This window comes from Hakea prostrata, chromosome 4 (genome assembly GCF_041222555.1).
Source record: "Hakea prostrata isolate BN-2017 chromosome 4, UWA_Hpros_2, whole genome shotgun sequence".
Classification (NCBI taxonomy): domain Eukaryota; kingdom Viridiplantae; phylum Streptophyta; class Magnoliopsida; order Proteales; family Proteaceae; genus Hakea; species Hakea prostrata.
In genome coordinates, this window is record NC_142603.1 from 12,875,753 (window position 1) to 12,890,507 (window position 14,755).

A 14,755-nucleotide genomic window follows, 5' to 3' on the forward strand; every position below is an offset into this window, starting at 1 on the left:
TAAAGATATAAAAGTAATCAAAAACTTGTATTCAATCTATATGTATGCCCATTTAGAAGAATCTTTTCTTTTTTGGTAACAAATAAATGGGGTTTAGCAACCCCTGAAAAAGAAAACTACTCAAGCATACAAATTTTATCCGCCAGTAAGATCTCTCCTCCAATTCTTGGGGTGGATCCAGAAAGCATCACGAAGGTTCCTCTAAAGAAGTCAGTCTCTTTGTCATCCGGTCATTAGCATATAATAGGATGCGGATATGGTATTACCACTATCCGATCCGAATCCGGTCCGTTTACACCCCTACAAAAAAGTGCTTAGCGTATTTGATATAAATGATTGCTATGATCTGTTTATGGATATAAAGCGTGATCCAGAACTACACAGGTGTATTAGAAAATTCTACACCCAACTCAATTACGTAATATTACTAACACAAGAAAGCCAATAAAAATACAGGAAAGAAGGCAAAAGTGTAGGGAAACCACATAAAAGAACGAATTGTAGATCAGAGCTCTTTTCTAAGACGGTAAGTTTCAAAATCAAACCCAGGAATCCATAGTTCTTCAGGGTCATTCTACCCGGTTGTTTCCAAGAGCTTTTAAGTGATTTTGTTACTGTTTCATGTCTTCCTGTTGTAGATTAATGGTTATTCAGCGTAGATTTGTTGCAGCTAGAGACACTATTTCTAAGAGTTACATGTTGGTGCAAGCCCTTAGTTTTTTATGGTTTTGACCATTTGTGTATGTTTTAGGTTATTAAATGTTTCAGGCTTCACTGAGGCAAGCTCTATGCTGGATATCAGGAAGAGATCGATGCTGTCAGATGTATCTTTTCAAATTTTATAGAGTTCGCTAAGGCAGCTTCTAAGCTAACCCCTTGCATTGTATATTATAAGGAGTTATGGTTTGCCTTAATTTTCTGGTTAATTTCTTGCAGTTAGAAAGAAAATCTATGCAGATATTAAGATTTTATTACCTACTAATTTGAATTAAACTGTAAGAAGTGATCTTTGCTCATGCGTTTGAGGTTACGGTTCAAAAGTTTTCTTTTTCTTGCATTCCTAAAAACACTTTCTTGTGCCGGAATGTAGAAGAAAGAACTGCAAATTATGGATTATCTCCTCCTTTTTCTGTTCTTCTAGAGACTGATGATCAAAATGGCTCTAGGTTACTTTCTAACTCCAGCCCATCAGCGTTTGTAGAAGGGTATGCAAATGTCATCAAGTTGGAATATGCAGTCATGAAACTTAAAGATGTGAATAACTTTTGAGGAATTCACCATTACAGTGAATGGGCTGAGTATAGATTCAGATCTTCCTAAACATGTTCGAGGAAAGTACTATGATCTCTGCCGAAGTCATAATTCTTTTCCTTCATGACAATCTTCTTGAAGGCATCATCAACTTTAAGTTGATATCTGGAACAATATTTCTGAAATTGTCAATGTGGCTGATGCCCTTCGAGTGTGCTAGCTTACTAACCCTCAGAATCAGAATGATCTTACATCGAGGAACAAAAATTTGAATGCCTTTGAGATGTTGGGCATGAATGTTAGCTCTCTACGCGCAGATTCAGACGCATACGCAAACTTAATGAAGTCTCTAATATGAATGTTGGAAGATTCTCTCTCTCTATCTCTCTCGGTTTGTGTGTAGGGGTTGATGCTTTTAAGTGAGGGATGGAGTGGGAAGAGTCCGGATCACCGACCCTGACGGGGAGCACAAAGTGCCCCCCCCGACGCTTCCTGACCACATATATCAGTGGGGCCCACGGTGAAAAACACTTTTTGGAAAAAATTGAAAAAAAAATTTTCCAACACCAGTGGGACCCACTGGTTTTTGTGGTCAGGAAGCCATGGGGGAGAAAATCCGGATTCCTACTCGAATCCGGATCCTCACCCCGACGATTCCCGACCACTGCAAAATAGTGGAGCCCATGGATGAAATTTTTAAAAAAAAAAAAAATTGGTTTTTTCCAAAAGGTGTTTTTTACCGTGGGCCCACTACCCCTTCTCCTCCGTTGCTTTGCTTAGTTTTGGACAAATAAATTTAAAAAACAAATGTTTATTAGTGTCATCCTGAATTATCCCTAATGCTACTTCCTATTTATCCAATTTATCAGCTAGACTGTTTATTACTATTACCATTAGCGTTAAGTACTTTTTATTTCCAATATTAGCTTCAACATCCTAAATTTAAAAGTACAATATCTCCCGAATTTTTGTAAAGATTTATGATTATAAGAAGAAAGAAACAAAAAATAATAATAATAATAATAAAATACAACAGTAAAAGAAGATGAAAAAATAGGATAATTTTCATCTAGATCCCGAGATCTAAGGTTTGGTCCAGTTTAAGTTTTCTTTTGCATATGGCTCTCTATGTAGTTTCAATAAATAATTAAATAAGGATAAACTTAATAAAAATCGTTAATTTAATAATTTTGTGACAAAAATACACTTATTATTTTTTCAATTTAGTTGTTTTAGTTTTTTTTTCTTCTTTTTAATAAACTTATTTCTATTCTTCAATCTACCAAAACAAAAAACAATTCAAAAAATATATATAAGCAAATAACTCCGTCTCCAAATGGAAAGTGAATATGTAGGTTGAAGCTTGGAAGCCCCACCCTCTACAATATCTCAACAATCTACCTCATTTGGCTCTTTAGTTTTCGGTATTTACGTCTTGGTTTGGTTTTGAATCTCCTCCTAAATCCTTTGTTTCGTTTTGAAATTAGATTTGGGAGCAATGGTGGTAAATTCTTAGCAAAGGTTTAGGGTTTGAGATTTCAAGATTAGATTCTTAGCTAAGGTTTTGAAGCATTACGTTTCATAGTCCAGCAAAACCTGGGATATCAAGTTTAGAAGAGGAAGATGGACCGATTCAGGGATATCAAGTTCGAAAACAAGGTATTCTATTTACCAGGTTGTGATTCACGATGGGACCAAATCGTTGTTGCTTGATCTCTCTTCTCTCCCATCTTCACCATTCTTTTGCTCCACGATTCTCTACAACCCTTAACAAAGCTTTTGATTTTGAGGATTTTTTTTTTTCTTCTGTTGGGATGAATGTTTTCCCTCTTTTGGATTTTGCTTTCCCTAGTCGTTTGAGATTTTTCTTCACTCGGTTTTTTTTGCTTCCTTCATTGTTTTAAATTCTCAGGATGTTTTTTTTTTTTTAAGTTACTGGTTTGGTGATGAAGCTTATGTGAACTAGAGTTTTTGATCTGGGCATCGTCCCTGAACCTGAAGACAAACCCTTGGCTGTAGCACTTCTTTTTACTCAAGTTTTTCTCATTTTATCTCACTTTTTGGGTTGATTTTTGATTTATTTGTTTGAGTTTTCTTTTTTAAGTTTTTTTTTTGGTAGATTGAATAAAAGAAAGTAACTTATTGAAAAGAAAAAAAAAAAACTAAAACAATAAATTGGGGAAAAAAAAAAGCAAGTGTATTTTTGTCACAAAAATTATTAAACAAACAATTTCTGTTAAGTTTGTCTTTATTTAATCATATCTTGAAACCACAGGGGAGCCATATGTAAAATAAAACTTAAATTGAACTAAAAGTGACTTGGACCAAACCTTAGATCCAGGTGAAAATTACCTCAAAAAAAAAAAAAATCAAACATAGGGTTTTTATATTAAGATTATTATTATTAATTTTTTATTTTTATTTTAACAATGATATCTAACCCTAATGAGTATCATTTTAATGCTTTACTCAAAATAAAAAATAAAAAATTGATGGATATACTGAATAACTTAAGGGGTGACATTTATTTTAGGAGATTTAATTAATATATTGGATAACTTAGGGGATGACATTTATTTTAGGGGTCTTAAGTTATTCTAAAATAAAAAAATCTTATTCTTATTATAATTTTTAATAACTCAAATATGAAGGATTGTATAACAACATTTTCATTCCATTTCCCTGTTTTGAAATATAATTTTTTATTATTGTTTATAAATACTATACTCATATATGTTTACACGAGAATAAAAATACTTTTAAAACCAATGGGGTTGGTCCAAGTGGTAAGCAGCTTGGTTCAAGGTTCGGGTATCGAATCCTAGTGGATGCAAAAAATCCCCTCTGGGAGACTCACTCACCACAGCCAGGTGTGCGACGCGGGTCGAACCACCGGTTTATAAATCGGGGTTGGCAAACCAAAAAAAAAAAAAAAAAACTTTTAAAACAAAAAAGAATGAAACAAGAAAAAAATAATAAAGTTAAAAAAAAAAAAAAGGATATGTTTTGATATAAAAATATACTCCACCTTTTAAGGAACTCTTTTTTTCTTCTTTCATGAACAGTTTTTCAAAGGAGGCTCTAAATTGTGCCAAAATGTTGATTCATTTTCAAAAAAGAAAAAAGAAAAAAAACCAATCGGATTATATATGATTTGGGGTATTTTATTAAAAAAAAAAAAAAAAAAAAAAAAAAAAAAAAAAAAAAAAACAAACAATTGAACAAACAAGAAACAGCAAATTTACCATATAACCCCTTCTTAATTTTACATCTATAAGTAACCACTCTAATTTATTTCATTTTTTTTTGTCATGCCTTTCCCCATTTTTTTTTGGGTTGTCTTTTTCCTGTCAAGTAAAAAGGTCTTGTTCAGCACCGCCATCGTTCGTTTTCTTTTCATAGTCCACTGCTACCAGCTACCCTATTCCTGCAGTCCTAGCCATCTTCCTCCATTACTTCTTCAATTCTCTTTCATCCCTGTGTAACTCTCTTTGTGTGTATCTTCTTGCGAAGACAATGAACTAGAAGAGGATGTAAGACAACAAATTATTTTCATGGAAAGTTGCAGCAATTTTGACCACTTTTCTCTCTCATCTCCAGTTTGAGCAGGAAGCAGGTGAGGAAGTACTGTCATTCTGGATCATTCTTTGTGTAGTTTGTCAAGCGTGTGGCTTAATGTCTTGTGCCTGTAAGAAGACCTAAGCCCAACACTGGTGATAAATTAACCTGTTCATACATGGTGGTCTTTGTCTCTGCTTGTGATGTTCTTCCAAAAATGCATACTCACATACCCTGTTTGCAGGGGGAAAAAAAGTGAGAGAATAGAATAGACTTCTGCTGCGGGTCAAGAAAAGACATTCTGCTCCTAAACAGATGCAGGTGATTCTTCGATGCCATTCTATAATATTTTTATGACCATCCTTGGTATGGTGAAGCTTGATTTTGTTAATAGGCGAGACCAAGACATCCAAGACCGTTCAGATACCGATCATTTTGGAATCCACTACACTGCGGGTCTCATATTGATTCCATTTGGTTTGGTAACTGTAGTGTCTTCAATGTCCTTTCACATGGATATTGAGATTATTGCTGCTCTATATGTTAATATGCTTAAGTTTTATTTGAAATTATGTCTAATTTCATGCCTTTGCATTTGGGTTTACTCGTGAATGGGTTCTTGCTGATCAGTCGGACAAGAATAAAAGGTCTGTGAGTATTTATTTCTGGGACACCTTTTAACATTTCTTCGGCAGTAAAATTTGACAATAGTTAGGTTTTCATCCTCTTTTGTTCGTCTTGTTGAGTGTATTTCTGACATCTGTAACTTATTTGAAGCCATAAGCGGAAGATGGACATGACTAGGGATGAAGTTAATCCTTATTCAATGCAGACTGCCATTGAACTCCAAAAGACATTAGCACCAGACATACCCAGTTTTGTGAAATTGATATGTCGGTCACATGTCAGTGGGGCTTTTTGGTTGGTGAGCACTAACAAAATCTTATCTGAAATGTACAAAAGTTCAATGAAAATTAGTCATTCTTGCTGGTGTAACTGGAAGCAATGCTCTCTGTTAACAGAAAATTCCTACTGATTTTTGCAAGTTGAACTTGCCTAAAGAAGACTGTAGCATCACATTGGTAGATCAAAATGGTGAAGAATATAAAACAAAGTACATTGCTGGAGCGCCAGCATTAAGTGGTGGATGGAGGAAATTCTCTAAAGAACACAAATTGGTTGTAGGAGATTCATTGGTGGTCCAACTTGTCGAGGCTTCTAAGTTCAAGGTGATGCACTGTTCCCAAACTATCATGCTATACAAATATACAATGCATTGTCCCTGTAACTCTGAATTCAGGATCACTTTTGCTGGATCTTTTATGTGGGTGCAAGGCTTTTAGTTTTTTTTTATGCTTTTGATCCTTGTTTTTCATATTAGATTCTTTAACTGACCTCCTAAATCATGTGGAATTCAATAATGCGGCCAACTTCACTCTGGATATTTGATATTTGGAAGAGATGTTCTCTAAATACATCTCTTTGAAGGGCTAAAATTCAGCTTTCTTACGTAGCTGCTAACCCCTTGTACTGTTTTAGACTACAATACAAAGATCCTGTTAGATTAGTCTTTTGAGATTCTCTGTTTTTCCATTTTTTCCTTTTGTACTTGTGCTGTTATGCTTCAAATCACTTATTTCTCCAATTCACTTGGTAAGAAGTTTTTCCTTTCTGATCCTGCTTGCTTTTTATGTAGGTGCACATCATAAGAGAAAATGGTTTCGCTGATTCTGAAATTTCTGTGCTTCATGCGATTGAAGAGGAAATTCTTGTTGGTAACTCGGTTTCTTGATTATTCAGAACTTTGCAATGATCTTTGTTTGTGCCTTTCAGGCTATCATTCAAATTTTACTTTTCTTTCATTTGTTTTAAAAACAATAATCACTTCTCTTTGAATGTAGAGGATGATAATGCAGTTGAGGGAGTATCTCGCCATTCATCTGTTTTTCAAGAGAGAGATCACAATGATACTCCCCAAGGATCTGTTTCTAGCCCCTGGCCATTATCCAAAGAACAATGTGCTTATGACACTACAGAAATTAGTTCTAAAGATTTGGGAGGTTTCAAGTTGGAAAAAGCAACCAAGGAATTTAAAGATGTTAAGAACTTTGAGCATTTCACCATTGTAGTGAATGGATTGACTATTGATTCTGAATTTCCAAAACATGTTCGACTGAAGTACTATGAGCTCTGCCGAAGTCAGAATTCTTTCATTCATGAGAATATTATTCAAGGCATCAACCTTAAGTTAATTGTTGGAACAATTTCTGAGATTGTCAATGTGGCTGATGCCCTCCGAGCATGCAAACTTACCACCTCTCCAAATGACCTTGCTTGTTGGGACAAAAGCTTGGATGCTTTTGAGAGATTGGGCATGAATGTGGGTTTTTTACGACTGCTGTGGCTTGTGAAAGCTAAGGAATCAAAGATGTACAATGAAGCTGTGACCAAAAGAGCTTGCTTGGAAAAGGATATGAGAGAACAAGAAATGAAACTTATGGAATTATACAGAGAGATTCAGACACTAAAATTGAAGGCAATGGAACATAAGTTGAAGTTTGAAGGTAAGGTCAATGCTCCTTGGTGAAGTTTGTTTTCCTTATATTTCAGTTCTACCTTTTGATTTCTTATGGAGCTGACAAACAGATTCTATGAAATGAAGAGGGTTTTCTTTTTTCTGGAAAATGATTTTAGATGTATAGTTTTGTGGAATTTATGTAAATCAGCATGTAACTACTGGGACTCTCTCTGTCTACACTGTAATTATGCTTTAGTAAATATATAACCTTTACCAACGGGGGTTGGTCCAAGTGGTAAGCAGCTTGATCCGCTTAAGCAAAGGTTCCGATATCGAAACCTTGTGGATGCAAAAAATCCCAGCTGGGAGACTCACCCACCACAGTTAAGTGTGCAACCTGGTCGAACACCGGATTAGTCAGGGCAAAGCCTTAGAAACCGGGGTTGGCAACCAATATATATATATATATATATATATATATAATCCTTAAGATAATGGCATGGCCGTATTAGCAAATTGAATATGGGTTATTCTTACCATATCTTTAACCTAAATGGGTTTTAATATTTGTTAATGGCTGAAATGATCTAATAAAAAAAATACAGAACACTTTTCTCAACAAAAAAAAAAAAGTATATATATAGAATTCAGAACCATAGCGATGAATTGTGGAGTTTGGACCACCATCAAAAAGTAAACATTTATGAGTGATTTTGAAATCTTCAAAGAATTCTTTCCAAGAAAAGATAATTTTCAGAAAACTGTGATTCTGGAATCTGACATGGAGATTTTGTGATTCTTTATTGCTTTTTGCTTTTGTTCTTTCTGCCCGGACTCTAGAGCGTGCCGATTTCCAGCTACCAGCTCATCTTGCCTCGATTTTCTATCCAAAACTCTTTCCATCTGATTCTCTTTTTATGGGGGTGTAACAGATTTCAGACCTTAAAAAAGCTCTTTCCATCTGTTTCTTTTTATGAGGGTAAATCATATAGGGATTTCTTCAATTTTGCAATCAATTATATCTATTATTTTTTAAAAATTAATTAATTATAAATACTTATTATTATTATTATTATTATTTTATTAGTATCATCATTTTTTTTTATATCAAACTGAAATACTTCATTGATGAACTTGAAAGGAAATACGACACATCAAAAGAAAGACGAAATACAAAAGATAAATGCATGAAAACCCAAGGTTTCGATCCGAACCAAGGAATGGAAATTGACTAAATGTCATATATGCAATAAACAAGGTCATTCTAACTAAGAAATGGGTTTAGCCTAAGCCCTTAGAATAATAATTATAACAACCACCACAACAACAATTAAGCACAAGGAATACGACATACATATCCTCCATCATAAACATCAACAGAGGCGACGCGTCACAAAGGCGGACAAAGACACTCCACAAGGGCGGAAATACATGCCATAAAGGCGAAGAGATAACACGCCACAAGGGTGGAGAGATAACACACCACATGGGCGAAAACAACAGCCATGGTGAAAACACACCGACGGCAACCGGCAACACGAGAATCTCGCACCAGCAAAGCTTCCAAATCCACAGGAGATACTTCCAGTTCCGGCATAAAACATTTAGGCTTGCGGAATGCACTACCAGATCTCGCATATACCAGAATTTTTTTTCTTCTTTTCTCAAAAAACCTACAACCTTCCACCGATTGGGGAAAAGAGGGAATAGAGAGCGACGGAGAGATTTGAGAAACTGTGTTTTTTTTTTTCCTAAACAAGAACTTCACAGGAGAGGAGGCGGGGGAGAGAGTTGGAAAAGACGCAAAGAGAGGCGGAGAGGGGGAGAGAGAGGAGGTGAGGTTGCAGAAACAGAGTGAAGAAAAATTAAAGAAAAAACCAAAGAAAAACGAAACAAAGACGGAGAGAGGGAGAGTGGAAGTGAGGGAGCAAGTCTGAGAGTGGGTCTCTCCACCTCAAAGAACAACAATAAAGATGTATATCAAAGATGCAAATCACATGGCACTTCTGTTTACCAAAAAAAAAATCACATGACACTTCGAAAATCATATCTTATATTAAGCGTTCAAGAAATGATCATGGTGCCCAAGTATTCCAAAAAAAAAAGAGTAGTATTATCATCTTTCTTGCTTGGAGACACCAACAATGCAAAAAAAAAAAAATTTACAATTTCAAAACCCCCTAACCTAAAGTTTTGGAATCATGAAAGATAAAAAACATGGGTTTTTGATTTTGAAAGAGACAATGAAAACCCTATTCCAGTCAAAAAAAATTTCCTAAAAAACCTTTTATATCCATGGCTAAAGACAAAAGGTTTCCCACACAGAAGAAATTAGCAAGGATAGCCAAGACCAGAGTTTGGAACTACTTAAATTAACCTTTTATACGGATTAAGGTTGGCAAAAGTTTGTGGAGTGATTCGGAATTCACATATTGATGGTAGCATTAATTGATAAACACGTTTTAAATGAATCTCACCAAAAGTAGATCTTTATGGTTCCACCATGGTTTAAGCTTTCATAATATTCTTCTTATTACATACCACCTTAATTTTAAGGGTAATTTTCATATGGACCCCTTGAGGTTTGGTCTATGTTATTTTTAGTCCAAAAATATTAAGACTTTACATATGCCTCCACCTATTAAGGAAAAAGTCAATTTAATGACAAATTATCGTTTCTATGACCAATTTGTCCTTATTCTTTTTTTTTGGGCAAATTTTATTTGAACCCCCTTGAGATTTGGTTTATGTCATTTTTAGTCTGAAAAAGCTGAAACTTTGCATTTGCTTCCACTTACTATAGAAAATATCAATTTAAGGACAAATTATCAATTTTATGACTAATTTGCCCTTATTCTTTTTTTTTTAATTAAAATTTTTTGCATATACATCCTACCTACCATGAAACTCGTGATTCCCCTTTTAGTCAAAAAATAATAGAAAAGTTTTAAAATTCAAATAAATTTTAAAATATGACCAAAATACCTTTATATGTTAAAATCACTCAAATACTCCTTAGCTTAAACCCTATTTTTTGACTAAAAGAGGAGTCACGAGTTTCATGGTATGTAGGATGTAGATATAAAGAAATTTAAATTAAAAAAAGAATAAGGGCAAATTTATTATAAAAGTGATAATTTGTCCTTAAATTGACCTTGGCTATAGTACAAGGGAGGCAAATGCAAAGTCTCAGCTTTTTTTGGACTAAAAATGACATAAACCAAACCTCAAGGGATCCAAATAAAATTTTCCTAAAAAATAAAAATCAAGACAAATTGGTCATAGAAACGATAATTTGTTCTTTAAATTGACTTTTTCTATAGTACAGGAAGGCATATGCAAAATCTCAATTTTTTTTTGACTGAAAATGACATAGACCAAACCTCAAGGGTCTATATGAAAATTGCCCTAATTTTAATGATTAAATTTTAGAGAGCATCATGACTTCTTGGATTCCAGAGGACAGCTGGACTTTTTTTTTTCTGTGCCCAGAAATCAAAATTGTATCATGCATGAAAGATGACCGTGGTCATATCATTTTAGAGCAGGGAGAAATGAGTACCGTTGCCCTCTTCGTATAACCCGCAAATGTGTGTGTTTATTGGTTATCTCCTATTTGTTTTTTGGCCAAAGGTTATCTCCTATTTGAGCATTAGCAACTGGAGACAGGTTTGTTAGAGAGCTGTTGTGTACTTGTGTGTGGTTTCCTTTCTCTCAAACCTTACCAAAACCAACCTGCATTGTTTCTTTGAGTTTTATTCAGGCTTTATAACTGAGAAACCCCATTTGAAACAGTGGGTATACCTCGGTTAGCAAAGTTCTTTGAGCTTTAGTCAAGTTTCGCACTTGCCGAATTCATAGCCTGTTTGCAGAGGAAAAAAGAGAGAAAAGAATAGGTTCAGGAGAAAAGCCAAAAATTAATGGAAGGTCAAGATTAGAGGACTTAAACGGAGTTGCTGATCTCAAATACTCAGCATCATATCTCAGGTTTCCCCAATACCAAATCCTTCGTTCGTATTCCTCTATTTTTGCCTCTACTGTTTTGTCTTCTTATTCATCATTTCAGGTTTTCTTTTTCCCCTGTTTCAGTGTTCCGTGTTAAGTGTTCTTTCTACTTTTTTCTGTTTAGTGCATTCTGTTAATGACTAAAATGGTCATTCTATATCCCCGGTCTGAACCGACGGTTGCACGGTCCGACCAGGATTACAACCCAACAGGATCCGGCCGGCGGCAGGAGGACCGACCACACTAAAAGTCCATCTTTATAGCATATGGTGGCCTGGGGGGACTCCTACCCCAAACACTGGAAAGAGGTGTTAGGAGGCTCTTCAAGGTCTCTCCCACACTCTGTGGTTATTCGTATAACTCTATCCCATCCTTTGCCTCGGTCCTGGGGCGGTTTCTCTTCTTGGTCTTCTTGTCTCTTTGGGTGGTCTTGGTGCTGTCTCTTGTTTCTGTTCGTGACAGGGAAGGCGGGGTCGTATCAACACATTCTTAATCAGAAGGTATGGAAGTAGAGAATTCCAAAACTGCAATCGGTCAAGAGAAGAGACCTTCTGCTTCCTAAACAGAAGCAGGTGATTCTTCGATGCCATTCTATATTTTTTCTATGACAATGCATCACTACATTCTTCCTTGGTAATCGAAGCTTGATTTTGTTAATCGGATCTCCGGTGAGACCAAGACGTCCTAGACACTTCAGATGCTGCTCTGTGGGTCTCCTGTTGATTCAATCTGCTTGGTAACTTGAATGTCCTTTTAACATGCTTAAGTTTTATTTGTAATTCTTAATAATTTCGTCCCTATGCATTTGGGTACTTGTCATAGGTTCCTGCTGATCAGTCGGATGAGCATAAGAGGTCTGGGAGTGTGTTTCTGAGACACCTTAGACATTTCTTGGGCAGTAAAGTTTGAAAATGGTTAGGTTTCTTCCTCTTTTACTTTAATGTATGAGTGCTAACATCTGTAACTTATTTGAAGCAGCAAGCGGAAGATAGATATGATTAGTGATGAAGGTAGTTCTTATTCAATGAAGACTGCCATTGAACTCCAAAAGAAATTAGCACCAGAAATGCCCAGTTTTCTGAAGTTGATGTATGGGTCACATGTCAGTAAGCATTATGTGTTGGTGAGCACCAAAAAAAAATCTTATCTGGAATATACAGAAGTTCAATGAAAGTAAACCATTCTTGCTGGTGTAACTGGAAGCAATGCTCTCTGTTAACAGAAAATTCCTACTGATTTTTGCAAGTTGAACTTGCCGAAAGAAGACTGTAGCATTACATTAGTAGATGAAAATGGTGAAGAATACAAAACAAAGTACCTTGCTGGAAAATTAGCATTAGGTGGTGGATGGAAGAAATTCTGTAAAGAGCACAAATTGTTTGTAGGCGATTCATTGTTGTTCCAATTTATTGAGGCTTATAAGGTCAAGGTGATGCACTGGCCCCAAACTATCATATTATGCAATGTATACATGTCCTGTAACTTTGAAATTTTAGATTGTTATTGCTGGATCTTTTGTGTGGTTGCAAGGCTTTTAGTTTTTTATGGTTTTGATCCTTTGTTTTTATGTTAGATACATTCTTAAATTGACCTCCTAAATCATGTCTACTTCACTAATGCAGCCAACTCTACTCTGGATACTTGGAAGAGATGTTCATGTTTTCTCAGTATATAGCTTTGAAGGGCTGAAATATAGTATTAACAAATTAGCTTCACCTTTCTTACCTAGCTGATCCCTTGCATCTGTCATAGATTACAATACAATGATCCTGTTGGATTTCTATCTTAGGGAGGATAATCTAGTCTTTTGAGATTCTGTTTATCCATTTTCCTTTTGCATTTGTGCTATTATGCTTCAAATCACCTATTTCTCCAATTCACTTGGTATTTGGTAAGAAGAATCTCAATTCTGATGCTGCTTGCTTTTTTTTGTAGGTGTACATCATAAAAGAAAATGATTTTACCGATTCTGAAATTTCAATGCATCATGCAATTGAAAAGGAAATTCTTGCTGGTAACTCAATGTCTTGATCATTCAGATCTTAGCAATGATTTTTGTTTGTGCCTTTCAGGCTATGGTTCAAATTTTATTTTTCTTGCATTTGTTAAAAACAATAGTCACTTCTCCTTGAATGTAGGGGATGCCAATGCAGTTGAGGGAGTATCTCACCATTCATCGATTCTTCAAGAGAGTGATCGAAATGATACTCTCCATGGATCAGATTCTAATCCTCGGCCATTATCCAAAGCACAATGTGCTTGTGACATTACAGAAATTGTTCCTGATGATTTGAGAGGCATCAAGTTGGAAAAAGCACCCAAGGAATTTAAAGATGTGAAGAACTTTGAGGATTTCACCATTCTAGTGAATGGATTCAATTTAGATTCTGAATTTCCAAAACATGTTTGGGTGAAGTACTATGAGCTCTGCCGAAGTCAGAATTCTTTCATTCATGAGAATATTATTCAAGGCATCAACCTCAAGTTAATAGTTGGAACAATTTCTGAGATTGTCAATGTAGCTGATAACCTCCAAGCCTGCAAACTTACCACTTCTCCAAATGACCTTGCTTGTTGGGACAAAAGTTTGGATGCTATAGAGAGATTGGGCATGAATGTGGGTTTCTTACGTGCTCGACTACAGCAGCTTGTGAATGCTAAGGAAGTAATGATGTACAATGAAGCTGCGTCAAAAAGAGCTTGGTTGGAAATTGATATGAGAGAGCAAGAAATGAAACTTATGGAATTAAACAGAGAGATTGAGACACTGAAATTGAAGGCAATGGAATATAAGTTGAAGTTTGAAGGTAAGGTCAATGCTCCCTGGTGAAGTATGTATTCCTTATATTCCTGTTCTACCTTTTGATTTCTTATGCAGCTAACAAGCAGATTCTATGAAGTGAAGAGGGCTTTTTTTCTTCTGGAAAATTGTTTCAGATGTATAGTTTTCTGGACTATATGTAAGTCAGCATGCAACTACTGGGTCTCTCCCTGTCTACATTGTAAATATACTTTGATAAATCTATATAATATTAAGATAATAGCTTCTTTTTTTTATTTTTTTATCAAGGTGAATATGTTTTAATCTTATCGTATCTGTAACCTGAAGTTTAATATCTGTTAATGGCTCTGATGATCTAATCACTGAAAGACAAAGGACTTTTCTCAACAAAAGTAAATAAAATTCAGAACCATAGAGATGAATTGGGGAGTGTGGATCGCCATCAGGAAGCATTTATGAGTGATTCTGAAATCTTTACCAAAAAAACAAGAAAAGAAGTAAACGTGTGTTGCTTTTGAAAAAAAAGGAAATTACATTATACCCTCTTAAAATTTATTTTATTATATTATATTAACACCTCTTATGTTTTGAATTATATAACAATCATATCATTACTTTTAGAATACATAAATGATGATTTA

The 14,755-nt window shown here is 35.1% G+C and overlaps 2 protein-coding genes across 2 annotated transcripts; both read left to right on the forward strand.

Moving 5' to 3' along the window:
* The first annotated feature begins 352 nt into the window (after positions 1 to 352).
* Positions 353 to 7,396, forward strand: LOC149017980 (B3 domain-containing protein Os01g0234100-like). Its single transcript, XM_089153837.1, has 7 exons — positions 353 to 384; positions 639 to 698; positions 752 to 817; positions 5,587 to 5,734; positions 5,832 to 6,038; positions 6,506 to 6,584; positions 6,711 to 7,396. Exons 1-7 carry the CDS (start codon positions 353 to 355, stop codon positions 7,394 to 7,396), a joined length of 1,278 nt encoding a protein of 425 aa, XP_089009963.1.
* A 4,633-nt stretch (positions 7,397 to 12,029) lies between these two features.
* Positions 12,030 to 14,162, forward strand: LOC149017981 (B3 domain-containing protein Os01g0234100-like). Its single transcript, XM_089153838.1, has 6 exons — positions 12,030 to 12,068; positions 12,155 to 12,186; positions 12,311 to 12,455; positions 12,555 to 12,761; positions 13,268 to 13,346; positions 13,405 to 14,162. Exons 1-6 carry the CDS (start codon positions 12,030 to 12,032, stop codon positions 14,160 to 14,162), a joined length of 1,260 nt encoding a protein of 419 aa, XP_089009964.1.
* The last annotated feature ends 593 nt before the right edge of the window (positions 14,163 to 14,755 follow it).

What these genes read in the sequence shown, in the direction of transcription:
- LOC149017980 (XM_089153837.1), top strand. Translation starts at nt 353, where the DNA reads ATGGATATAAAGCGTGATCCAGAACTACACAG. An exon ending in TCAGTGGGGCTTTTTGGTTG is followed by an intron (nt 5,735 to 5,831) that starts GTGAGCACTAAC and finishes CTCTGTTAACAG; the next exon opens with AAAATTCCTACTGATTTTTG. An exon ending in TCGAGGCTTCTAAGTTCAAG is followed by an intron (nt 6,039 to 6,505) that starts GTGATGCACTGT and finishes CTTTTTATGTAG; the next exon opens with GTGCACATCATAAGAGAAAA.
- LOC149017981 (XM_089153838.1), top strand. Translation starts at nt 12,030, where the DNA reads ATGCTGCTCTGTGGGTCTCCTGTTGATTCAATCTGCTTG. An exon ending in CTGTTGATTCAATCTGCTTG is followed by an intron (nt 12,069 to 12,154) that starts GTAACTTGAATG and finishes TACTTGTCATAG; the next exon opens with GTTCCTGCTGATCAGTCGGA. An exon ending in TCAGTAAGCATTATGTGTTG is followed by an intron (nt 12,456 to 12,554) that starts GTGAGCACCAAA and finishes CTCTGTTAACAG; the next exon opens with AAAATTCCTACTGATTTTTG.